Raw genomic sequence first — 26,173 nt, 5'->3', positions numbered from 1 at the left:
AGCCCGGGACAGAGCGGGGTCAGCCCGGGACAGAGCAGGGTCAGCCCGGGGACAGACCGGAGACAGACCGGGACAGACCGGGACAGACCGGGGACAGAGCGGGACAGACTGGGGTCAGACCGGGACACACCAGGACAGACCGGGGACAGAGCAGGACAGACTGGGACAGCCCGGGACAGAGCGGGATCAGCCCGGGACAGAGCGGGGTCAGCCCGGGACAGAGCAGGGTCAGCCCGGGGACAGACCGGAGACAGACCGGGACACACCGGGACAGACCGGGGACAGAGCGGGACACACCGGGACAGCCCGGGACAGAGCGGGACAGACTGGGGTCAGACCGGGACACACCGGGACAGACCCGGACAGACCGAAGACAGTCCGGAGACAGTCCGGGGACAGCTCAGGGACAGCAGGAACAGCTCAGGGACACCAGGGACAGCCCGGGGACACCAGGGATAGACCGGTACCCCTGACACCCTCCCCACCCCTCCCAGGTACCCCTGGCACTCTCCCCACCCCTCCCATGTACCCCTGGCACCCTCCCCACCCCTCCCAGGTACCCCTGGCACTCTCCCCACCGCTCCCAGGTGCCCCCGTGGTGCCCACCTGGCCCAGGCTGTGGCGCAGCCGCTCGTGGATCCCGCGCAGCTCCCGCAGCTCCTCCCGCAGCCCCCGCCCGTCGTCGCGGGGATCCCCCCGGGGCCGCTCCGGGTCTCGCCGCTCGCCGCCGGGCCCGGGGCCGCTCTCCAGGCGCGCCCGCAGCAGCGCCAGCTCCCGGGCCAGCTCCCGGCTGCGCTGCCGGCCCCGCTCCCGCTCCTGCTCCAGCCGCTCCAGCCGCCGGCCCAGCTCCGCCTTGTCCCGGGCCAGCCCGGCCGCCAGCTCGCTGGTCTTGGCCAGCGCGTCCCGCAGCCGCGACTCCTCCGCCTCCGCCGCCCGCCGCGCCTCCGCCAGCTCCCCGCAGCTGCCCTGCGCCTGCGGGAGGCACCGGCTGGCACGGCGGGACGGGGCACGGGGGGCTCGGGGGGCACCTGGGGCGTGGGGGGCATCTGGGGCTCGGGGGGCACCTAGGGCGTGGGGGGCACCTGGAGTGTGGAGGGCACCTGGGGCTCGGGGGGCACCTGGGGTGTGGAGGGCACCTGGGGCTCGGGGGGCACCTGGAGTGTGGAGGGCACCTGGGGCTCGGGGGGCACCTGGGGTGTGGGGGGCACCTGGGGCTCGGGGGGCACCTGGGGTGTGGGGGACATCTGGGGTGTGGAGGGCATCTGGGGCTCGGGGGGCACCTGGGGTGTGGGGGGCACAGAGAGTGATTTGGGCTTTGGGGGCACCCAGGGCATGGGGAGCACCTGGAGTGTGGGGGGCACAGGGAGCGATGGGGCTTGGGGAGTACTGGGGGCATGGGGGAAACCTGGGGCATGGAGGACACCTGGGGATCAGGGGGCATCTGGGGATCAGGGGGCATCTGGGGCATAGGGGACACCTGGGGCGTGGGGGAAACCTGGGACATGAGGGGCACCTGGGGCTCGGGGGGCACCTGGGGCTCAGGGGGCACCTGGGACATGGGGGGCACAGGGAGCGATTTGGGCTTGGGGAGCACCTGGGGCATGGGGAGCACCTGGGGCTCAGGGGGCACCTGGGGCATGGGGGGCACCTGGGGCATGGGGGGCACAGGGAGCAATTTGGGCTTGGGGGGCACCCGGGGCATGGGGAGCACCTGGGGCTCGGGGGGCAGCTGGGGCGTGGGGGACACAAGGGAGCAATTGGGGCTTGGGGGGCACCTGGGGCATGGGGGAAAGCTGGGGTATGTGGGGGCACCTGTAGAACCGGGCCATGGGGGCACTTGGGGCTGCACCCACAGCAGGGCTGGCACTGCTGGGGAATGCACGGGGGTGCACCTGTACCCACGGGGGTGCACCTGTACCCACGGGGTGCACCTGTACCCACGGGGATGCACCTGTACCCTTGGGGTGCACCTGTACCCACGGGGGTGCACCTGTACCCACGGGGATGCACCTGTACCCACGGGGGTGCACCTGTACCCACGGGGTGCACCTGTACCCACGGGGGTGCACCTGTACCCACGGGGGTGCACCTGTACCCTCGGGGTGCACCTGTACCCACGGGGGTGCACCTGTACCCTCGGGGGTACACCTGTACCCTCGGGGGTGCCTGTATGGGTGCCTGGCCCCGCTGCGGGGCTGGCCCGGTGCCCACCTTGCCCAGGGCCTCTGCCAGCGCCTCCTGCTCGCCCCGGGCCAGCTCCACCTCCAGCGTTGCCCGGCTCAGCTCCTCCCGCACCTCCAGCAGCTCCCGCTGCGCCCGCGCCCGCTGTGCCTCCAGCTCCTGCACCTGCTGCTGGCTGGGCAGGGACAGCACGGCCCGCTGTGCCCACCTGTGCCCACCTGAGCCCACCCGCACCCACCTGAGCCCACCCGCACCCACCTGTGCCCACCTGAGTCCACCCGCACCCACCTGTGCCCCTCACACCCAGCCGTGCCCCATGCCCTCCTAAGCCCTGTGCCCACCCATGCCACTCACACCCACCTGTGCCCACCCATGCTTCCCACGCCCATCCATGCCCCGTGCCCACCCGTGCCACACACACCCACCTGAGCCCCATGCCCACCTCTGCTCCCCACACCCACCTATGCTCTGTGCCCACCCGTGCCCTGTGACCTCCTGAGTCCTGTGCCCACCTGTGCCCCATCTCTACCCATGCCCCGAGCCCACCCGTGCTCCATGCCCACCCATGCCCCGTGCCCACCCGTGCCACACACACCCACCTGAGCCCCATGCCCACCTCTGCTCCCCACACCCACCTATGCTCTGTGCCCACCCGTGCCCTGTGACCTCCTGAGTCCTGTGCCCACCTGTGCCCCATCTCTACCCATGCCCCGAGCCCACCCGTGCTCCATGCCCACCCATGCCCTGTGCCCACCCATGCCCCGTGCCCACCCATGCCCACCTGTGCCCTGTGCCTACCCATGTGCCGTGCCCACCTGTGCCCACCCGTGCCCCTCACACCCACCCATGCCCACCCGTGCCCCGTGCTCTCCTTAGTTCTGTGCCCACCTGTGCCCCATCTCCACCCATGCCCCATGCCCACCTGTGCCCTGTACCCACCCGTGCCCCTCACACCCACCCGTGCCCCTCACACCCACCCGTGCCCCTCACACCCACCCGTGCTCCCCACACCCCCCGTGCCCCTCACACCCACCCGTGCTCCCCACACCCCCTGTGCCCCATGCCCACCTGTGCCCTGTACCCACCCGTGCCCCTCACACCCACCTGTGCCCCTCACACCCACCCGTGCCCTGTGCCCACCCGTGCCCCCCACACCCACCCATGCCCCTCACACCCCCCGTGCCCCCCACACCCCCCGTGCCCCCCACACCCCCCGTGCCCCTCACACCCCCCGTGCCCGGTGCCCACCTGTGCTCCAGCTGCTGCTGGGCAGCCTGGGCGTCGCGGGCGGCCCGGTCGTGGCAGTCCTGCAGCTCCTCGCTGCGGCACCGCAGCTGCTCCCGCTCCTGCTGCAGGGCCCCCGCCCGCTGCTGCTCCTCCGCCAGCGCCGCCTCGGCGCGGCACAGCTCCCTGCGGGCACGGGCACGGGCACATGGACACGGACACATGGACACGGACACATGGACACGGACACGGACACATGGACACGGGCACGGACACATGGACACGGACACATGGACACGGACACATGGACACGGACACGGACATGGACACATGGACATGGACACATGGACACGGGCACGGACACATGGACACGGGCATGGACACATGGACATGGACAAGGACACATGGACACGGGCACAGACACAGACACATGGACACGGGCATGGACACATGGACATGGACACGGACACACGGACACGGACACGGACACATGGACACGGACACGGACACATGGACACGGGCACGGACACATGGACACGGACACATGGACACGGACACATGGACACGGACACGGACATGGACACATGGACATGGACACATGGACACGGGCACGGACACATGGACACGGGCATGGACACATGGACATGGACAAGGACACATGGACACGGGCACAGACACAGACACATGGACACGGGCATGGACACATGGACATGGACACGGACACACGGACACGGACACGGACACATGGACACGGGCACGGACACATGGACACGGGCATGGACACATGGACACGGACACGGACACATGGACATGGACACGGACACATGGACACGGGCACAGACACAGACACATGGACACGGGCATGGACACATGGACACGGGCATGGACACATGGACACGGGCAGGGACACATGGACACGGACACGGACACATGGACACGGGCACGGACACATGGACACGGGCATGGACACAGACACGGACACATGGACACGGACACGGACACATGGACACATGGGCACACGGACACATGGGCACGCGGGCACACAGACACGGACACACGGACATGGACACACACACATGGACACATGGGCACACGGACATGGACACACGGACACATGGACACATGGACACACGGACATATGGACACACAGACACACGGGCACATGGACACAGACACACGGACACACGGACATGGACACACAGACACACGGGCACATGGACACGGACACACGGACACACGGACACACGGACACACGGACATGGACACACAGACGCACACGGAAACATGGGCACAGGCACCCAGGGCCACAGGCACCTGGACACGTGGGCACACGGACACGGGACACAGGAGGCGCAGGGACAGACGCCACGCGGGGACAGACGGCCGGGGCGGTGCCGTACCTGCGCAGCGCCTCGGCCTGGGCCCGCAGCCGCAGCTCCTCCCGCTGCGCCTCCTCCTGCGCCCGCCGGCAGCTCCCGGCCTCGGCTCCCAGCTGCTCCAGCCGCTGCTCCAGCAGCCCCAGCTCCTGCCGCAGGCTCCCGGCCACCTCCCGGCCCGCCTGCGCCTGCCTCCGGGCCTCCTGGGGGTCAGCCTTCATCACATCCATCCTCATCCCCGTCCTTCCCCTCCGCATCTCTATTCCATCCCATCCCCATCCTCAACCCCATTCCCATCCCATCCTCATCCTCATCCCCATCCCACCCAATCACCATCCCATCCCCATCCCCATCCTTCCCCTCCTCATCTCTATTCCATTCCATCCCCATCCTCAACCCCATTCCCATCCCACCCTCATCCTCATCCCCATCCCATCCCCATCCTTCCCCTCTGCATCTCTATTCCATCCCATCCTCATCCTCACCCCCATTTCATCCCATCCTCATCTTCACCCCCATTCCATCCCATCCCATCCCCATCCCATCCCCATCCGATTCCTATCCCATCCCATCCCCATCCTCACCCCCATTCCCATCCCATCCCCATCCCATCCCCATCCCCATCCTTCCCGTCCTCATCTCTATTCCATCCCATCCCCATTCTCATCCCCATCCTTCCCCTCCGCATCTCTATTCCATTCCCATCCTCATCCTCACCCCCATTCCATCCCATCCTCATCATCATCCCCATTCCCATTCCACCCAATCCCCATCCCATTCCCATCCCCATCTTTCCCCTCCGCATCTCTATTCCATCCCATCCTCATCCCCATCCCCATCCCCATTCCCATTCCCATCCCACCCAATCCCCATCCCATCCCCATTCCCATTCCCATCCCACCCAATCCCCATCCCCATCCCCATCCCATTCCCATCCCCATCCTTCCCCTCCTCACCCCCATTCCATCCCACCCTCATCCTCATCCCCATCCCCATTCCCATCCTACCCAATCCCCATCCCATCCTCATCCCCATCCTCACCCCCATTCCCATCCCATCCCATCCCATCCCATCCCATCCCATCCCATCCCATCCCATCCCATCCCATCCCATCCCATCCCATCCCATCCCATCCCATCCCATCCCATCCCCTCCTCCCGGCCCACCTGCAGCTGGAGCTGGCGCCGGCTCAGCGCCGCGTGGACGGCGGCAGCAGCGGCGCTGGCAGAGAGGCTGCGCAGAGGGGACACGGCGGGACACGGGGGGGACACGGGGGGACACGGGGGGGACACGGCGAGCGCGGGGGCCTCGGGATCATCCGCCAGCACCGCCTGTTCCCGGGAACATCCGGGGGAGAGTGGGGCAGGGAGGGGAATGAAGTCAGTGAACGGGAGAAACAACGTGAGAAGGGAGAAATGGAGTCCAGGGAAGGGGAAACTGGGGTGAGAAATGGGAAATCAAGTCAAGGGGGAAACTGAGTAAGGGAAAAGGGAAACTGAGGCAGGGAGGGGAAAACTGAATCAGGGAGAGGGGAAACTGAATCAGGAAATGCAAAAATGGATCAAGGAAGGGGACACTGAGGCAGGCAGGGGACACTGAGGAAGGCAGGGGACACTGAGGCAGGGAGAGGCCGGTCCTGGCTGTGGGGGTGTCCCAGCACCTGGGTGAGCTCGTGCAGCGTCCGGCGCAGCAGCTCCAGCTCGGAGCGCAGAGCCTGCACCTGCTCCGGCGTCGGCTCCCGGGCGCGCGCGGCCTCCTGCGGGCGCCGGGACGGGATCAGGCCGGGAAGGACGGCCCCGCACCCCCAAAGCCCCGCACCCTGCACCCACCAGCTCCCGCAGCTGCAGGCTCAGCGCTTCCACCGCCCGCTCCTGCTCCTCGGCCTCGCTCCGGCGCCGCTCCAGGGCCGCCGTCAGCTCCGCCAGCCTGCCCGGAACACGGCCGGCATCCAGCACCCAGCACCCAAAATCCAGCACCCAGCACCCAGCATCCAGCACCCAGCACCCAGCATCCAGCATCCAGCACCCAGCACCCAGCATCCAGCACCCAGCACCCAAAATCCAGCACCCAGCACCCAGCACCCAGCACCCAGCACCCAGCACCCAGCATCCAGCATCCAGCACCCAAAATCCAGCACCCAGCATCCTGCACCCAGCACCCAAAATCTAACATCCAGCACCCAGCACCCAGCACCCAGCACCCAGCAGCCAGCACCCAGCATCCAGCACCCAAAATCCAGCACCCAGCACCCAGCATCCAGCATCCAGCATCCAGCACCCAGCATCCAGCACTCAGCACCCAACACCCAAAATCCAACATCCAACACCCAGCACCCAGCACCCAGCATCCAGCACCCAGCACCCAGCAGCCAGCACCCAGCATCCTGCACCCAGCACCCAGCACCCAGCATCCAGCATCCAGCACCCAAAATCCAGCACCCAGCATCCTGCACCCAGCACCCAAAATCCAACATCCAACACCCAGCACCCAACACCCAAAATCCAACATCCAGCACCCAGCACCCAGCATCCAGCACTCAGCATCCAGCACCCAGAACCAGCATCCAGCACTCAGCATCCAGCACCCAGCACCCAACACCCAGCACCCAGCACCCAGCATCCAGCATCCAGCACCCAGCATCCAGCACCCAGCACCCAACACCCAAAATCCAACATCCAGCACCCAGCACCCAACACCCAGCATCCAGCACCCAGCACCCAGCATCCTGCACCCAGCACCCAGCACCCAGCACCCAAAATCCAACATCCAACACCCAGCACCCAACACCCAAAATCCAACATCCAGCACCCAGCACCCAGCATCCAGCACCCAGCATCCAGCATCCTGCACCCAGCACCCAGCACCCAGCATCCAGCACTCAGCATCCAGCACCCAGAACCCAGCATCCAGCACTCAGCATCCAGCACCCAGCACCCAACACCCAGCACCCAGCACCCAGCATCCAGCATCCAGCACCCAGCATCCTGCACCCAGCATCCAGCACCCAGCACCCAGCATCCAGCACCCAAAATCCAACATCCAACACCCAGCACCTGGCACTCAGCACCCAGCACCCAAAATCCAACACTCAGCACCCAGCACCCAGCACCCAACACCCAAAATCCAACATCCAGCACCCAGCATCTAACATTCAACACCCAACACCCAGCACCCAACACCCAGTATCCAACATCCAACGTCCAACATCCAACATCCAAAATCCAACATCCAACACCCAGCATCCAACATCCAGCACCCAGCACCCAACACCCAAAATCCAACATCCAACGTCCAACATCCAACACCCAGCATCCAACATCCAACACCCAAAATCCATCATCCAGCACCCAATATCCAGCATCCAAGTTCCAACATCCAGCATCCAGCACCCAGCATCCAATATCCAGCATCCAGCATCCAACATCCAACACCCAAAATCCAACACCCAACATCCAACATCCAGCATGGATGCCTCCTGCTGCCTCGCATCCCTTCCCATCTGTGCCACAGCCCCAAAACCTTCCCTGGGAAACATCCCCAATGGCCCCATGCGGGTGCATCCTCCCCCTCCTGGCACTCCTGCATCCCTCCTGGTGCTCCTGCATCCCTCCTGGTGCTCCTGCATCCTTCTTGGCAGTCCTGTGTCCCTCTTGGAGCTCCTGCATCCCTCCTGGAGCTCCTGCATCCTTCTTGGCAGTCCTGTGTCCCTCCTGGAGCTCCTGCATCCCTCCTGGAGCTCCTGCATCCTTCTTGGCAGTCCTGCGTCCCTCCTGGAGCTCCCACATCCCTCATGGAGCTCCCACATCCCTCTTGGAGCTCCTGCATCCTTCCTGGAACTGCTCCATCCTTCCTAGCGCTCCTGCATCCCTCTCGGCAGTCCTGCATCCCTCCTGGAGCTCGCACATCCCTCTTGGAGCTCCTGCATCCCTCCTGGAGCTGCTCCATCCCTCCTGGAGCTGCTCCACCCCTCCTGGTGCTCCTGCATCCCTCTCGGCAGTCCTGCATCCCTCCTGGAGCTCCTGCACCCCTCTGACACTCCTGCACTCCATCCCTCTGTCTCGCTCCCTCCCCGTCCTGTGCCACATCCACTGCACTTCCACTCCTCCCCTGGCCCCCCGCCGTGCCCCCAGCCCCCCGTACCTGGCTGCCAGGGTGGCTTTTTCCAGCTCGGCGTCCCGTGCCCGCGCCGCCAGCTGCTCCTGCAGCTGCTGCAGCCGCAGCTCCTGCCGCTCTCGGGCCGCGCCCGCCTGGCTCTCGGCCAGCCGCAGGTTGGCAGCCAGGTGCAGGCAGGCGGCGTGGGCAGCGCGGCCCGTGCGGGACACCTCGTGGCCCAGCTCCGCCAGGTCCCTGCACGGGCAGGAGTGCAGGGGTGTGGGAACCCAGGGCTTCCCTCTGGCTGCCATGGCAGGGGTCAGGAACCCCCTGGACAGAGCCCCCAGAGACACTGGCTGTGATCTCTGGCCATGGAAAAGAGTTTTCCATCTTACAGGATCAATTACCAGCTCTGAGTGTTTGATATCAGTAATAATTAAGTGTGGCACGGGTGCAAAAGTAAAATTTTAGGATTCTAGATGAGGGGTCCAAAGGGGACAAGATGGAGGAAATTGGGTGTGCCTTGTCCTTTTTCTCCTTCTTCATGCCCTCCATGTCTCACTGTGGTGTTGGCATTTTTCTGTTGGTTCAGGCTGGGGACACACTGTCCAACGTAGGTGACAGATATTGGCACGTTATTGTAAATGCAGCCCAGGGAGTTTCTGGTATTTAATGTTTGTCACATCCCACTGAGGGCAGAGCCCCACACGCTGCCCTGCAGGACAGAGCTGGGCAGGGCAGCAGAACATGTGAGAGATCAACAGAATAAACAACCTGGAAACCAGCACAGACCAATTCTGGCTTCTGCTTTGGCAGCGGGGCTGACAGACAGAGACTTTTACAATCTGGGAATCACCAACACCTCAGATTCCGACACAGGGTGGGATCCCCAGGGACCCCCGGAGGGAGGGATCCCACCCCAGGGAGGGATCCCGCCCCGTGCCCCGCTGACCTCTCGGTGGTGGCTTTCATCTCCCCGAAGTGGCGCCTGAAGGCCACCAGCTCCCGCCAGAGGGTCAGCAGCCGGCTGTGCTCGTTGCTGAAGTAGGTGTTGAAGGACTGGGGTGGGATGGAGCGGGATCAAGGATCCGCTTTTTGGGATCCCCAAATTCCCAAACATCCCTCCTGGCCACACCCATCACCCCCACAGTCCTCCACAGCCGCACCCCAATTCTTGCGGGCACAGAGAAGGGTGGCGGGGTGTGACACGTCCCTGCCTCACATCCTCTTCCCATCACATCCCCCAAAAGCCCAAATTCTTCTCCATGAAACATCCCCCATGGCCCCACATCCCTCCCACGGCCCCTGTGTAATTCACATCCCTGCATCCCCCTGCCGAATCTCCCTTTCCCATCCACATCACAGCCCCAAATCCTTCCCCATGGATCATCCCCCACAGCCCCACATCCCCCCCACTGTCCCTGACACATCCCTGCATCCCCCTGCCTCTCTCCATTTCCCATTCCAAATCCTTCCCCATGGATCATCCCCCACAGCCCCACATCCCCCTCATTGTCCCTGACACATCCCTGCATCCCCCTGCCTCTCTCCATTTCCCATCCATTTCCCATCCCAAATCCTTCCCCATGGAACATCCCCCACAGCCCCACATCCCCCCCACTGTCCCTGACACATCCCTGCATCCCCCTGCCTCTCTCCATTTCCCATCCCAAATCCTTCCCCATGGATCATCCCCCACGGCCCCACATCCCCGCCACTGTCCCTGACACATCCCTGCATCCCCCTGCCTCTCTCCATTTCCTATCCCAAATCCTTCCCCACAGAACATCCCCCACGGCCCCACGTCCTCCTCAGTGTCCCCACATCCCTCTGCCTTGCATCCTCTTCCCATCACACGCCACACCCCCCCACACTCCCCAAATTCTGCTTTGCAGCATCCCTACAGCCCCACACCCCTCTCCCCGCTGTCCCCCACCTCCTCCTCCCGCCTCCACTCCGCCTCCCGCTGCTCCAGCTCGTCCCGGGCGCGCGCCCAGTCCGCCGTCAGCTTGCGCATGTCCTCGCTCAGCGCCGCGTTGGCCACGTTGGCCTGTTCCAGCTGCTCCCGCAGCATCGAGTTCACCTGCACCAGGCTGCTGCTCCTGGGACAGCACCGGGGTCAGCATCCCCCGGGAATCCTCGGGATTCCACCCACCTCTGTTCTCCTGGGATCCCAGGGGACCACCAGGGTCAGCATCCCCTGGGAATGCTCACATTTCCCTCAGGATTCCACCTGCCTCTACTGCTCCTGGGAATCACCAGGGTCAGAATCCCCTGGGAATGCTCACATTCCCCTTGGGATTACACCCACCTCTGCTACTCTTGGGGTCCCGGGGGACCACTGGGGTCAGCATCCTGAGGAATCCTCACATTTCCCTCAGGATTCCACCTGCTTCTACTGCTCCTGGGAATCACCAGGGTCAGAATCCCCTGGAAATGTGAGCATTCCCCCTGGGATTCCACCCACCTCTGCTGTTCCTGGGATCCCGAGGAATCACCAGGGTCAGCATCCCCCAGGAATCCTCACATTCCCACCCACCTCTACTGCTCCTGGGATCCCGGGGAATCACCAGGGTCAGCATCCCCTTGGAATCCTCACATTCCCACCCACCTCTACTGCTCCTGGGAATCACCAGGGTCAGAATCCCCTGGGAATGTGAGCATTCCCCCTGGGATTCCACCCACCTCTGCTACTCTTGGGGTCCCGGGGGACCACTGGGGTCAGCATCCCCCAGGAATCCTCACATTTCCCTCAGGATTCCACCTACCTCTACTGCTCCTGGGAATCACCAGGGTCAGAATCCCCTGAAAATGTGAGCATTCCCCTTGGGATTACACCCACCTCTGCTGCTCCTGGGATCCCGAGGAATCACCAGGGTCAGCATCCCCCGGGAATCCTCGCGATTCCACCCACCTCTGCTGCTCCTGGGGTCCCAGGGGACCACCAGGGTCAGCATCCCCTTGGAATCCTCACATTCCCCTTGGGATTCCACCCACCTCTGTTCTCCTGGGAATCACCGGGGTCAGCATCCCTTGGGAATCCTCACCGCCCCCCTGCATCCTGCTCACCTCTGCTGCTCCTCCTCCAGCCGGATCAGGGCGTTCTCCAGCTCGTTGCTGCTCTCCTCGTCGGGCTGGGAGCCGCTGGCATCCAGCTGGATCTGTGGGAACATCCCCCCTGCTGGCCATCACCCCGATTTGGGATTTGGGGCAGGGCACCCCCAAAGCCTCCCTCACCGTCAGCCTCTCCTGCTCCAGCTCCGTCGCCTTCTCCAGCAGCTGCTGCTCCACTTCCCCGCATTTCTTCTTGTACTGCAACACCTTGGGGAGGGATGAGGGGGGTGACACCGATGTGGGGGGGTCCCCAAATTATCCCAGCGCTCCTCCAGGAAGGATTTACCTTGGCTTGGAGCTTCTGCACCAGCTGGGCCTGGCGCTGCTGGCCCTCCTGGTAGGCCTGGAGCTTCCTCTTGTAGGCAGCCTGCTCCTCCTCCAGCAGCCTCCGGAGCTCGATGTTGTGCTGGGCCAGGCTCCGGCTCTCGGCGGCTTCCTCCGGCTCCAGCCGCAGGCTCTGCTCCAGCTGGGGTTGGGGGGAACCCAGGATGGCACCCCAAACCCCTGAACATCCCCAGCCCATCACCCCCAAACCACTGAGCATCCCCCAGCCCAGCACCCCCAAACCTCTGAGCATCTCCCAGCCCAGCACCCCAAAATCCTGAGCATCCCCCAGCCCTGAGCATCCCCCAGCTCAGAACCCCAAAACCCTGAGCATCCCCCAGCCCGGAACCCCCAAAACCCTGAGCATCCCCCAGCCCTGAGCATCCCCCAGCCCAGCACCCCAAAATCCTGAGCATCCCCCAGCCCAGCACCCCAAAACCCCTGAGCACCCCACAGCCCTGAGCATCCCCCAGCCCAGCCTGAGCTGGTACCCCAAACCCCTGAGCATCCCTCAGCCCATCACCCCACAGCCCTGAGCATCCCCAGCCCAGCCCAGCACCCCCAAACCCCTGAGCATCCCCCAGCCCAGCACCCCAAAACCCCTGAGCACCCCACAGCTCTGAGCATCCCCCAGCCCAGCACCCCCAAAACCCTGAGCATCCCCCAGCCCGGAACCCCCAAAACCCTGAGCATCCCCCAGCCCTGAGCATCCCCCAGCCCAGCACCCCAAACCTCTGAGCATCCCCCAGCCCAGCAGCCCACACCCCTGAGCATCCCCCACACTGGTACCCCACACCCCTGAGCATCTCCCAGCCCAGCACCCCAAAATCCTGAGCATCCCCCAGCCCTGAGCATCCCCCAGCCCAGCACCCCAAAACCCCTGAGCCCCCACAGCCCTGAGCATCCCCCAGCCCAGCCTGAGCTGGTACCCCAAACCCCTGAGCATCTCTGGCCCATCACCCCACACCCCTGAGCATCCCCAGCCCAGCCCAGCACCCCAAAACCCCTGAGCATCCCCCAGCCCTGAGCACCCCCCAGCCCAGCACCCCAAAACCCCTGAGCACCCCACAGCTCTGAGCATCCCCCAGCCCGGCACCCCCAAAACCCCTGAGCTTCCCCCAGCCTGGCACCCCAAACCCCTGAGCATCCCCCAGCCCAGCACCCCCAAACCCCTGAGCATCCCCCAGCCCAGCACCCCAAAACCCCTGAGCATCCCCCACACTGGCACCCCAAACCCCTGAGCATCCCCCAGCCCAGCACCCCAAACCCCTGAGCATCCCCCAGTCTCATTTCCAAGGGTTCCACAGCAAATTCAAGGCCCCAATTCCCACCTTCCCTCATTGCTCCATGCACAGGGAGGGGATGAATGGGAAATTTCGGGGGGTGCTTTTAAGGATAACTCAACCTCCAGTCTGTGGGTTCAGCAAAAACCCTCTCCCAGTTTGCATGGAGTGACTGATGGATAAAAGATGTTTGGGCACAGAAATGGAAATTGCCTGGGGATATTATCCTGATATTTGCTTTTTTTTTTTAATAATGAGGCACAAACCAAGGGATTCCCCCAGTATCCCACCAGTCTGGGGCACACCCAGCACTGGGAGGGCCAAAGCCCTTTGGAATTCCTGGTTGCCAGGGCAAAGTGTTGGAAACCTGAAGGATTCCCACAGAGAGGGGGGAGTTCCTTCCCAAAATCCAGCAGGACAAATCCAACAGGGATGGACAAGCCCTGGCAGGCCAAGGCTGGTCTGGACAATTCCCACCACGGGGACACTGCAGGTCCTGCCCCACGAGGGGAATGCTGGGGCCGGAGCTGGCACCACCTGGATTTTGGGGCTGAAAAGGGAATTTGGGAGGGCTGCCTGGGGGTGTTGTGTTTGATGGCCAGTTCTGGATTTTGGGGCAAAAAAGGGGATTTTGGAGAGCTGGTTAAGGGTGTTGTATTTGATGAACAACTCTGGATTTTGGGGTAAAAAGGGGGATTTGGGAGAGCTGGCTGAGGGTTCTGTACTTGATGGGCAGTTCTGGATTTTCGGGTTAAAAAGGAGGATTTGGGAGGGCTGGCTGGGGGTGTTTTATTTGATGGCCAGCTCTGGATTTTGGGGTAGAAAAAAGGGAGATTTGGGAAAGCTAGCTGGGGGTGTTGTATTTTATGAACAACACTGGATTTTGGGGTTAAAAAAGGAGATTTGGGAGGGCTGGCTGAGGGTGTTTTATTTGATGGCCAGCTCTGGATTTTGGGGTTAAAAAGGGGGATTTTGGGGGCTCACCCGCTTGCTGAGGGCGTTGTACTTGATGGACAGCTCTGGATTTTGGGGTTAAAAAGGGGGATTTTGGGGGCTCACCCACTCGCTGAGGGCGTTGTACTTGATGGCCAGCTCTGGATTTTGGGGTTAAAAAGGGGGATTTTGGGGGCTCACCCGCTCACTGAGGGCGTTGTACTTGATGGCCAGCTCTGGATTTTGGGGTTAAAAAGGGGGATTTTGGGGGCTCACCCGCTCGCTGAGGGCGTTGTACTTGATGGCCAGCTCTGGATTTTGGGGTTAAAAACGGGAATTTTGGGGGCTCACCCGCTCGCTGAGGGCATTGTACTTGATGGCCAGCTCTGGATTTTGGGGTTAAAAAGGGGGATTTGGGAGGGCTGGCTGGGGGTGTTTTATTTGATGGCCAGCTCTGGATTTTGGGGTTAAAAAGGGGGATTTTGGGCTCACCCGCTCGCTGAGGGCGTTGTACTTGATGGCCAGCTCTGGATTTTGGGGTTAAAAAGGGGGATTTTGGGCTCACCCGCTCGCTGAGGGCGTTGTATTTGATGGCCAGCTCTGGATTTTGGGGTTAAAAAGGGGGATTTTGGGGCTCACCCGCTCACTGAGGGCGTTGTACTTGATGGCCAGCTCTGGATTTTGGGGGTAAAAAGGGGGATTTGGGGGGCTCACCCGCTCGCTGAGGGCGTTGTACTTGATGGCCAGCTCTGGATTTTGGGGTTAAAAAGGGGAATTTTGGGGCTCACCCGCTCGCTGAGGGCGTTGTACTTGATGGCCAGCTCGTCGCGCTCGGCCCGGCTCTGCGCCAGCAGGTCCTCGACGCGGGACAGCTCCTGCTGCAGGATCCTGTTCTCCTCCTGCACGGACAGCAGCGAGGCCATGGCCCCTGCGGGATGGGATGGAAAGAGGCAGGATGGGATCTGGGATCCGGGATCCAGGATGGGATCCAGCCCAGGACACAGCCGGGGCATCCTGTGCCAGCAGGAGCTGCTCTGTTCCCCTTGAGAAGGGGCTGAGCCCTCCCCAGGAGCAGCATTTGGATTAAAAAATCCTCAGGGATAGGAACAACAACCTGCCTTGGGATCCTTCCCTGATATTTGCTTTGATTTTAATAACCAGGCACAAACAGGGGGATTTCCACCCAAATCCCACCAGCCCTCAATGTGAGTCTCCTCCAGCCCACGAAGAGCATTCTGCCCCCTGGCCCAGCTGGAAATGCCACCTCCCACACTCAGACATTCCAAGGAATGCCTTTGTGAGGGAAGAGCTGCTGGAAATGCACAGCTGTGGTCCAAAACCCATGAGAAGTTTGCAGTTGTGACTGCAAGGATGTTCAGATCCACGTTCACAATCACAAAACCGCCAGGGATTTGTCGTTGCAACCACAAATGGCCAAAATCTGGAGTTTGGGACCACAACGGCTGTGATCCAAACCTGCTTCATTTTGCAGCTGCAGCATAAAAACTTCTGCAAATGTGTGCTTGGGATCATAAAATCACGGCGGGTTTATAGTTGCAAGAGCAAAACTGCTGCAGATTTGTAGCTATGATCCCCAAACTGCTGCAAATCTGTGTTTGTGATCACAAAACCCCAGAAGATTTACAGCTGCAGTTATAAAACTGCCACAAATTTGCATTTTGATCCCAAAGCTGTTGTAAATTCATAACTGTGATCCCAAAACTGCTGCAGATTTACAGTCATAATCCCAAAACATGCTGCAGATTTACAGTCGCAGCCACAAAATCACTAAAAACTCATGTTTGTGATCCCAAACCTGCTGCAGATTTCCAGTCACAATCCCCAAACTGTTGCAAATTCACAGCCGATCCCAAACACTATGTAAATTCCTGTTTGTGATCCTAAAACTGCTGGGTATTTCCAGTTACAACAACAAAACCGCTGCAGATTTCCAGTTGCAACCACAAAATCACTAAAACTTTGTGCGTCTGATCCCAAACCCTGCTGCAGATTCACAGCTGTGATCCCCAAACCTCAATTCCCATTTAAGATCCCAAACCGCGGCACTTTTCCGTTCGCGGCCACAGACCCGCCCGCGGTTCTCCGGAGCCGCCCCGATCCGCGATGTGCCCACCACGAACCCCCTCTGCCCTCCCAAACCCGCTGCCCCAGCGCCATTCCCGATCCCATTCCCGGTCCCGCTCCCATTCCCGGTCCTAATCCCATTCCCAGTCCCAATCGCATTCCCAATCCCAATCCCATTCCCGGTCCCGATCCCATTCCCGGTCCTAATCCCATTCCCAGTCCCAATCCCATTCCTGATCCCGATCCCATTCCCGATCCCAATCGCATTCCCGATCCCGATCCCATTCCCAGTCCCGGTTCCATTCCCGGTCCCGGTTCCATTCCCGGTCCCAATCCCATTCCCCATCCCAATTCCATTCCCGATCCTATTCCCGGTCCTGATCCCATTCCCAGTCCCGGTTCCATTCTCGATCCCGATCCCATTCCCGGTCCGGTTCCATTCCCGGTCCCGGTTCCATTCCCGGTCCTGATCCCACTCCCGGTCCCGATCCCATTCCCGGTCCCGATTCCGGTCCCCGTCCCGGTCGCGGTCCTGATCCCATTCCCGGTCCCGATCCCATTCCCGATCCCATTCCCGGTCCCGGTCCCGATCCCGGTTCATTCCCGATCCCATTCCCGATCCCGATCCCGATCCCGATCCCATTCCCGATCCCGATCCCGATCCCGATCCCATTCCCGATCCCATTCCCGGTCCCGATCCCGATCCCGGTTCATTCCCGATCTCATTCCCGGTCCCGATCTCGATCCCGGTTCATTCCCGATCCCATTCCCGGTCCCCATCCCGATCCCGGTTCATTCCCGATCCCATTCCCGGCCCGATCTCGATCCCGGTTCATTCCCGATCCCATTCCCGGTCCCGGTCCCGATCCCGGTTCATTCCCGATCCCATTCCCGGTCCCGATCCCGGTTCATTCCCGATCCCATTCCCGGTCCCGATTCCGGTCCCATTCCCGATCCCATTCCCGGTCCCGGTCCCGATCCCGGTTCATTCCCGATCCCATTCCCGATCCCGGTCCCGGTCCCATTCCCGATCCCGATCCCGATCCCATTCCCGGTCCCGATCCCGATCCCGATCCCATTCCCGATCCCATTCCCGGTCCCGGTCCCGATCCCGGTTCATTCCCGATCCCATTCCCGGTCCCGGTCCCGATCCCGGTTCATTCCCGATCCCATTCCCGATCCCGATCCCGATCCCGATCCCATTCCCGATCCCGATCCCGATCCCGATCCCATTCCCGATCCCATTCCCGGTCCCGATCCCGGTTCATTCCCGATCTCATTCCCGGTCCCGATCTCGATCCCGGTTCATTCCCGATCCCATTCCCGGTCCCCATCCCGATCCCGGTTCATTCCCGATCCCATTCCCGGCCCGATCTCGATCCCGGTTCATTCCCGATCCCATTCCCGGTCCCGGTCCCGATCCCGGTTCATTCCCGATCCCATTCCCGGTCCCGATCCCGGTTCATTCCCGATCTCATTCCCGGTCCCGATCCCGATCCCGGTTCATTCCCGATCCCATTCCCGGTCCCGATCCCGGTTCATTCCCGATCCCATTCCCGGTCCCGGTCCCGGTCCCGGTTCATTCCCGATCCCATTCCCGGTCCCGGTCCCGGTCCCGGTCCCCACCCCACGCTCGCCCCGCCGGGGGGAGGCGGTGGCCCCACCTCAGCCCCGGGAGCATCTCCCGCGCCCCGGGCACCCCCTTGCCGCGGCCTCCTCCTCGCCAGCCCCTTTTCCCGGGATTTGGGGCGGTTCGGGCTCGGTGCCCGCCCGCGGGAAGCGGATGCGGGGTCAGGATTAGCCCGAAATCCGCATCCCCTCCCCGCGTGACGGCGGGAGCGGGGACCCTCCTCTTCCTGGAGGTCCCGACAGCGGCACGGCCCCATCCTCCCCCAGAACCCCCCAGAAACCCCCCAGAAATCCCCCAGAACCCCCCAGAAATCCCCCAGAAACCCCCCAGAAACCCCCCAGAAACCCCCCAGAAACCCCCCAGAAACCCCCCAGAAATCCCCCAGAAACCCCCCAGAAATCCCCCAGAACCCCCCAGAAATCCCCCAGAAACCCCCCAGAAACCCCCCAGAAACCCCCCAGAAACCCCCCAGAAATCCCCCAGAAACCCCCAGAAACCCCCCAGAAACCCCCCAGAAATCCCTCGGCATTCCCGGGCTCTGCCGAAAAACCCACCCCGAGGCTCCCGGAGCGAGCGGAACGAGGAAAAGGAAGGAAAACAACCAAACGCCAGCCCCCGGCGCCCGGAGGGGTGGGGAGGTCCCTGCCCAGCACGGAACCGCTCGGTCCTCACCCGGCACGGAACCGCTCGGTCCTTACCGGGACGGAACCGCTCGGTCCTCACCCGGCACGGAACCGCTCGGTCCTTACCGGGATGGAACCGCTCGGTCCTTACCGGGCACGGAACCGCTCGGTCCTTACCGGGACGGAGCCGCTCGGTCCTTACCGGGACGGAACCGCTCGGTCCCTACCGGGATGGAACCGCTCGGTCCTCACCGGGCACGGAACCGCTCGGTCCTTACCGGGACGGAGCCGCTCGGTCCTCACCGGGCACGGAGCCGCTCGGTCCTTACCGGGACGGAGCCGCTCGGTCCTCACCGGGACGGAGCCGCTCGGTCCTCACCGGGACGGAACCGCTCGGTCCTCACCGGGCACGGAACCGCTCGGTCCTTACCGGGCACGGAACCGGTCGGTCCTTACCGGGACGGAACCGCTCGGTCCTTACGGGACGGAACCGCTCGGTCCTCACCCGGCACGGAGCCGCTCGGTCCTCACCCGGCACGGAACCGCTCGGTCCTTACCGGGACGGAGCCGCTCGGTCCTTACCGGGATGGAACCGCTCGGTCCCTACCGGGATGGAACCGCTCGGTCCTTACCGGGCACGGAACCGCTCGGTCCTTACCGGGACGGAACCGCTCGGTCCTTACGGGGCACGGAGCCGCTCGGTCCTTACCGGGATGGAACCGCTCGGTCCTTACCGGGACGGAGCCGCTCGGTCCTTACCGGGACGGAACCGCTCGGTCCTTACCGGGACGGAGCCGCTCCCCAGCGGGCACGGCGCTCTCGGAGGGCCCCGGCCGTGAGCCCCGGGCTCCTTAAGCTCATTAACCCCGGGCTCCGGCAGGAAAAGCTCCGGGGTGGAGCGAGCCGGGGTTGCCAAGGGGTGAAGCGGCTTTAACACCCCCGGGATGCGGGGATGGCCCCGGGATTCCGGATCATCCCCCCCGCGCCGGAGCTTTAATTATCCCCCGCGTAATTAAAGACTTTCTGCCCCCACCCTGGTAGGGAAAAATGGCCATAAATCCCCAAGCCGGGCCCCAGATCCCCCAGGCCGGGGGCTGGGGGCGTCCCTGCCGCTGAAACAAGGGATGGATCCGGTCCCGAGCCACGCTCCGGGCAGGAGGGGCTCGCCGGGCCGCCCTCCCCTCGGCCCCGGGCAGGGAAAGTGCCCTTTCTCCCCGGAGAGCCGGAGATTACCCGGGCTGAGGCGCAGGCAGATAGGATTGGGGATTTACGGCGTCTTGGATGCCTCCAGCCAGGCGGGAGCTGCCTCCGATTCCTCCCCCTCCCAGTACTTGTGTCCCAAAACCCCTCCTTTTCTCCTCATTTCCTCTCTTACCTTCGCCTCCTGCTGTCCTTCCCAACAGAAACCACTGCTAAGCAACAGATTCTGTTGTGCTCCGTGTCCAATCCCATTCCCCCGGCACTGGCAAGGAATGGGAATCACCAAAGCTCATCCTGGCTTCTCCCAGCCAGCCCAGGGGAGGAAAAAAAAATCCAGTCTGGCATCAAAACCGATTTATTGTTCACTTGGAAGCGTTACATTCTCACCTGAGTTTGCTGCCAGGCCCAGGGGAAAGCTCTGAAAGCAAAATGCCCATCATCCAGTTGGAAATGGAAAGGAAAATCCAAAGTGTCAGATAAAAATAAGTGGGATTTTGTACTTGGAAAAGCCTTAATATAAATAGGTAAGAAAATATTTATTTGTTTCAAGAGGAGTCTTAACCCCAGCTCTGTCTAAGAGCCTGACTCCATTCTGTCCTTAATAAAATGTCCATGGAAGTGAGTAAAAAATCGTGTCTTCAGAACAGAGGAGGAGTAAAACAAACTTCCCAGAGTAAGAAATGAGGAATTTCAGCATGGAAACATCATGATCAGGCTCCCCACATCCCAGTTAAGTGCTCAGAAAAAAATCCAGGCGGTGCTTGGCATCCTGGCAGGGAAAGGTTTGAGAGGATCTGGGAGGTGGGATGGCTCCAGGAGGATGCTCCTCGCCGAGGGAAGGACTGATCCAGCCCAAAAGCACGAGCAGAAGGCAGAGGAATCTGAGGAGGCTCCAAGCTCTCCCTCCTTATCAAGGAGAGGCATGGACCTGATGGTTTTTCCCAAAGGAGAAGCCTCCGAGGTCTCCCACGATGCAGGCCCTGGATGTGGAGTGTTTTAAGGCACGTGGTTGTTTCTTTCCAGCACTTATTCCAGCATTTCGAGGCAGGTGGGTTTAAGGGCAGGAGTGAGGTGTCCTGAGCTGCTTCTTTGGTCCCACAGAATCCTGAGGATCCCAGCACCCACGTGGGGAAAGGTGGATCAAGGCCAGGATCAGAACTGAACCCAGCCAGTGTTCCCCTGAGCCTGGTTGGAAGACGACCTGGAGAGAGGGAAAAACAGGGGGAAAAGGGTGTTTAGAGATGGTAAAGGCACCCAGGGAGGAAACTGGGCTGCAAATGGGTCATTCAGGAGCACCCCAAAACTCTCCTGGAGCAGCAGAGCAAGAAGTGCCCACGGGCCCAAACTCAGGGGCTTGGCAGCACAGAGGCAGAGACAGAGCTGCTTCTGAACCCCGAAGTTGGGACTGGATGGAGCAGAGCCCCCACCCCAGTGGGGTTTTCCAGCAAAACCAGGAGGTTTTGGGGCATCCACGTCCCCCCCAAACCCCTGTCCTGCTCACCCTGAAGCTTGGGCAAAGTCTCCCCAGACATCAGCAGCAGGAGCAGCAGTGGGCTGAGGCCAGGACAACAGGGAGTCTGTCAGAAAGTCGGGAAGAGAGAAAACAGAACAGCAGGAGTGATTTCCCACTCTCATTCCCAGGTTCCCTGCTTTGATGGAGGAAGCAGCCCCTCAGGAGCTCTGTGAGAGCACAGACCTGTGATGGGCGTTCCCGGGAGCTGGGCAGGCGTGGAGAGCGGGGCTGGGCGCTCCCCAGAGCTGGATTTTCCTCCGGGGGGTGGTGGGAGCAAGCTCAGGCCCCCAAGCCCTGCAGGACGTGGCCTGGAGCTCCCTGTCCCTCCTTCTTTTTTCTTCATGTTCTGAAAGGAGAGCAGGAAGTTTGGGTGGGATCTCATTTAAATCCAGAGCCGGAACGTGAAAACCCTGGAAGCCAAATTGTTTTAATTTGGGAATAAAATCCTCCAGCACTGCGACATCCCACTGCTGGTGCATCCAAAGGGGTCACAGCAAATCTGGGGTGGGTTTTACCCCAGATCCCACAGACCTGGTTTTGGCAGCAGGAATTGATTGCACCACAACCCCATGCAAATCCCTGCAGGCAGCATTATCCCCACGGGCTCTGCCCTGAGCCCAGGCTCAGGGATTTTAGGGAGGTTTCTTCCTTGTGCCACACAAAAGAAGAGCTGGGATCAGCTGGGAAAGGCCCTCACAGCGATGTTGAGTTTGATGGTTTGTCCCTCCTTGAAGCCCAGATCCAGTTTGGGTCCCTGCTCCAGGTCCTGGGCCTGCCGGGCCAGCTCGCTCTGCTGCCTCACCCACCTGTGGGAATGAAATCCATGGAAAAGGAGACACAGCCCGCCCCAGGCTCCCCCAGACCAGTAAATCCTGCTCAGGACCATCCCCGTGTGGCAGCAGCTCTGCAAAGGCCAAGGTGTGAGCCGAGACCTCACCTGAGGGAGCACCCAGGGGATGATTTCCAGCAGAGGCTGCCGGAGCCCCAGGGATCCCCCAGCCCACACCACATCCATCCATCCCTCCCCAAAACCCCAAAACCCCAAAATCCCTCCATCCCCAGCAGCTGGAGCAGCTCCTCAGGGCAGCCCCTTACAGGAAGCAGAGGAAGAGAATTAGGGAATCTGGACACCCAGTTTTGCACTTGGGAAGCCCAGATTGGGATGCTGCTGATCCAGGCTGGGAAATCCTGGAGACAGAAGAGCTGCGAGTTTCCTCCTCTGCCCACCACACCTGCCCAGCCCAGCTCCCACCTCTCCACCTCTCCTGGAGGAGACCTACCAGAAACAGAGCTGAGAGGACACAGGGAGAGGCCCAAAAAACTCACTTGAAGTGGTCCTGGAGAGCCACGTTGAAGTCAAAGGCATCCCCTCGGTCCACAAAGCCAACCCCGATGAACGCCCGGCGGCCTGGGCAGGGAGGAGGAGATTGGGATGGGATGGGATGGGATGGGATGGGATGGGATGGGATGGGATGGGATGGGATGGGAATGGGATGGGAATGGGATGGGAATGGGATGGGAATGGGATGGGATGGGATGGGATGGGATGGGATGGGATGGGATGGGATGGGATGGGATGGGATGGGATGGGATGGGATGGGATGGGATGGGATGGGATGGGATGGGATGGGATGGGATGGGATGGGATGGGATGGGATGGGAATGGGATGGGAATGGGATGGGAATGGGATGGGAATGGGATGGGAATGGGAATGGGATGGGAATGGGATGGGAATGGGATGGGAATGGGATGGGAATGGGATGGGAATGGGATGGGAATGGGATGGGAATGGGATGGGAATGGGATGCTCCATCCTGCACAGCCCCGTGCCTGGCGCTGCCTCCAGAGGGAGCTGGGACACTGGAGACTGAGCTATGGGATTGGGGATCACAGAATCCCAGAATGGTTTGGGTTGGAAGGACTGTAAATCCCATTCCATTCCATGGGCAAGGACACCTTCCATTATCCCAGGCTTGTCCAAGCCCCTTCCAACCCTGGACATTTCTAGGGATCCAGGGGCAGCCACAGCTCCTCTGGGCACCCTGTGCCAGGGCCTGCCCACCCTCACAGCCAGGAATTCCTGCCCAGTATCCCACCCATCCCTGCCCTCTGGCAGTGGGAGCCATTCCCTGTGTCCTGTCCCTCCAGCTCTTGTCCTCAGTCCCACTCCAGCTCTCCTGGAGCCCCTTTAGGGACTGGAAGGCCACAATTAGGTCACCCCAGAGCCTTCCCTTCTCCAAAGGCATCTCCAGGTGTTTCACCTCATTGGCTGCACCTAATCTTCAGTACAAACAGCTTTTTAATTAACTGGCAGTGGGGGTGGGGGGCTCCTGCATCCTCCTGCTAACGCTGAGCAGCCAAACCCAAGTGTTTTTGTTCCTGGCGAAGGTCAGAGCCGTGGGAGGGAGGCAGGCAGCTCCTCCCTGTGCCCCCCGCGCGGGAACGGAAAGCAGGAATGAAAGCAGGAATGAAAGCAGGAATGAAAGCAGGAATGGAAAGCAGGAATCCTTCCCGAAGAGGAGCAGTGAGGGCCCCGGGGGGTGCACGGCACGCACCGTTCCCATCTTCAATCCGGATGACAAAGTAGCGGCTGGAGTCCGTCACTCCCTCCACAGCGATGCCCGGGAACTGCTCCACAGGAGCCTGGGCGAAGAGCTCTCCTGGAAGGCAGCAAAGGGCCGGGTGAGGCCGGGCCCGGCCCGCCCGCTGCTCCACCATCCCCTCCATCCCCCTCACCCGAGACTTTGTCCTCCAGCTTGATGAAAGCCGTGCTGCCCTTGGCCGTGATCCGCAGGCGGCCGCTCCAGGCCGGCTGGTCCAGCTGCCACTCGGCGGCCCTGGGGAAGGGGAGGGAGCGTGAGCCGGAGCCCTGCCTGCCTTGTTCGCCGTGGGGACGCTGGTGTTTGCCACGTTTGGCTCGTTTCACCCCAAAGAGCTGCTGCGCTCGGGCAGGGAGCAGGCAGCGCTGCGCGGGAGGTTTCGGTTCCCTTTCCGCGGAGCTGCCAGGGACGGGCGGCGGTGCCAGGACGGGCTGCGGGTCACTGACGGGCTGGGAACCCCAAAGCACACGGGGGGACGGGGACAGCCCTGTGGGGTGGGGATGGGGGCAGAGACACTGCCCCAGGAACCCACGGGGGGTGAGATACCCCGTGAGGGGCAGTTCTTGCTGCCCCACGGGGAGGGAGAGACCCCAGACACCTCCTGGGAACCACAAACCCGCACACCTCACGAAGAGGGGACCCCAGAAACCTCAGGGGACCCCACAAACCCCACACAGGACCCCACAAACCCCGCACACCTCATGAAGATGGGACCCCACAAACCCCACATACCTCACGAAGATGGGACCCCACAAACCTCAGGGGACCCCACAAACCCCACAAACCTCATGAAGATGGGACCCCACAAACCCCACAAACCTCATGAAGATGGGACCCCACAAACCCCACAAACCTCATGAAGATGGGACCCCACAAACCCCACATACCTCACGAAGATGGGACCCCACAAACCTCAGGGGACCCCACAAACCCCGCACAGGACCCCACAAACCCCGCACGCCTCACGAATAGGGGACCCCACAAACCTCAGGGGACCCCACAAACCCCGCACACCTCAGGGGACCCCAGAAACCCCACACACGACCCCACGAACCCCGCACACCTCAGGGAACCCCACAAACCCCACACAGGACCCCACAAACCCCGCACACCTCATGAGAGGACCCTGCAAACCCTGCACAGCTCACGAAGTGAGGACCCCATAAACCCCACACAATTCACAAAGAGGGCACCCCACAAACCCCACACACCTCATGAAGATGGGACCCCCACAAACCCCGCACAGGACCCCCCCAAACCCCACATACCTCACGAAGATGGGACCCCACAAACCTCAGGGGACCCCACAAACCCCACACACTTCTCGAAGAGGGAACCCCACAAACCCCACACACCTCAGGGGACCCCACAAACCCCACATACCTCATGAAGATGGGACCCCACAAACCCCACACACCTGACGAATAGGGGACCCCACAAACCCCGCACACCTCACGAAGATGGGACCCCACAAACCCCACACACCTGACGAATAGGGGACCCCACAAACCCCGCACACCTCACGAAGATGGGACCCCACAAACCCCACACACATCAGGGGACCCCACAAACCCCACAAACCTCATGAAGATGGGACCCCACAAACCCCACATACCTCACGAGGATGGGACCCCACAAACCTCAGGGGACCCCACAGACCCCGCACAGGACCCCACAAACCCCGCACGCCTCACGAAGAGGGAACCCCACAAACCCCACACACCTCAGGGGACCCCACAAACCCCACACACCTCATGAGGAAGGGACCCCACAAACCCTGAGGGGACCCCACAAACCCTGAGGGGACCCCTCAAACCCCGCCGCGCCAGGAGGCGCTGCCCCGCCGCGGGCGGGCCCCACCTGTAGCCGCGGTTGGAGGCCCGCGGCGGCACCCGGTACACGAGCACGGCCGGCTTCACGCACAGCACCGACTCGTACTCCTGCTCCGGCCCCGCCGCCATGGCGGCCGCGCCGCTGCGGCCCGGGGTACCCGG

The 26,173-nt window shown here is 62.2% G+C and overlaps 2 protein-coding genes across 7 annotated transcripts in view; both read right to left on the bottom strand.

The window, feature by feature from the left end:
- CROCC (ciliary rootlet coiled-coil, rootletin) overlaps positions 1-20,374 on the bottom strand; it is a 44,262-nt gene extending 23,888 nt beyond the window's left edge. For 2 of the 6 annotated variants that reach the window (XM_085558427.1, XM_085558433.1), the window contains exons 1-15: positions 20,099-20,231; positions 15,316-15,455; positions 12,274-12,453; positions 12,111-12,194; positions 11,943-12,034; positions 10,810-10,975; positions 9,826-9,932; positions 8,922-9,128; positions 6,611-6,707; positions 6,442-6,537; positions 5,948-6,112; positions 4,806-4,984; positions 3,430-3,591; positions 2,212-2,356; positions 607-972 (exon numbers count right to left, since the gene is read on the bottom strand). In XM_085558427.1, coding sequence (XP_085414553.1) covers positions 607-972; positions 2,212-2,356; positions 3,430-3,591; positions 4,806-4,984; positions 5,948-6,112; positions 6,442-6,537; positions 6,611-6,707; positions 8,922-9,128; positions 9,826-9,932; positions 10,810-10,975; positions 11,943-12,034; positions 12,111-12,194; positions 12,274-12,453; positions 15,316-15,450 — 2,181 coding nt within the window. In that variant the 5' untranslated portion in view covers positions 15,451-15,455; positions 20,099-20,231. The other 4 variants (XM_085558431.1, XM_085558432.1, XM_085558429.1 and 1 more) reach the window with 4 other exon arrangements.
- A 30-nt stretch (positions 20,375-20,404) lies between these two features.
- On the bottom strand, positions 20,405-26,171 carry NECAP2 (NECAP endocytosis associated 2). The gene is made up of 8 exons (XM_077788230.2): positions 26,040-26,171; positions 24,316-24,416; positions 24,135-24,239; positions 22,905-22,986; positions 22,276-22,384; positions 21,762-21,924; positions 21,567-21,642; positions 20,405-21,266 (listed from the first exon to the last, which is right to left on the bottom strand). The coding sequence occupies exons 1-8, from the start codon at positions 26,138-26,140 to the stop codon at positions 21,218-21,220; spliced, it is 786 nt and encodes a 261-aa protein (XP_077644356.1). The 5' UTR covers positions 26,141-26,171; the 3' UTR covers positions 20,405-21,217.
- Positions 26,172-26,173: the final 2 nt, after the last annotated feature.

Source organism: Lonchura striata, chromosome 21 (assembly GCF_050655825.1).
Source record: "Lonchura striata isolate lonStrDom1 chromosome 21, ASM5065582v1, whole genome shotgun sequence".
Taxonomy (NCBI): Eukaryota; Metazoa; Chordata; class Aves; order Passeriformes; family Estrildidae; genus Lonchura; species Lonchura striata.
This window is presented reverse-complemented; position numbering and strand designations above follow the sequence as displayed.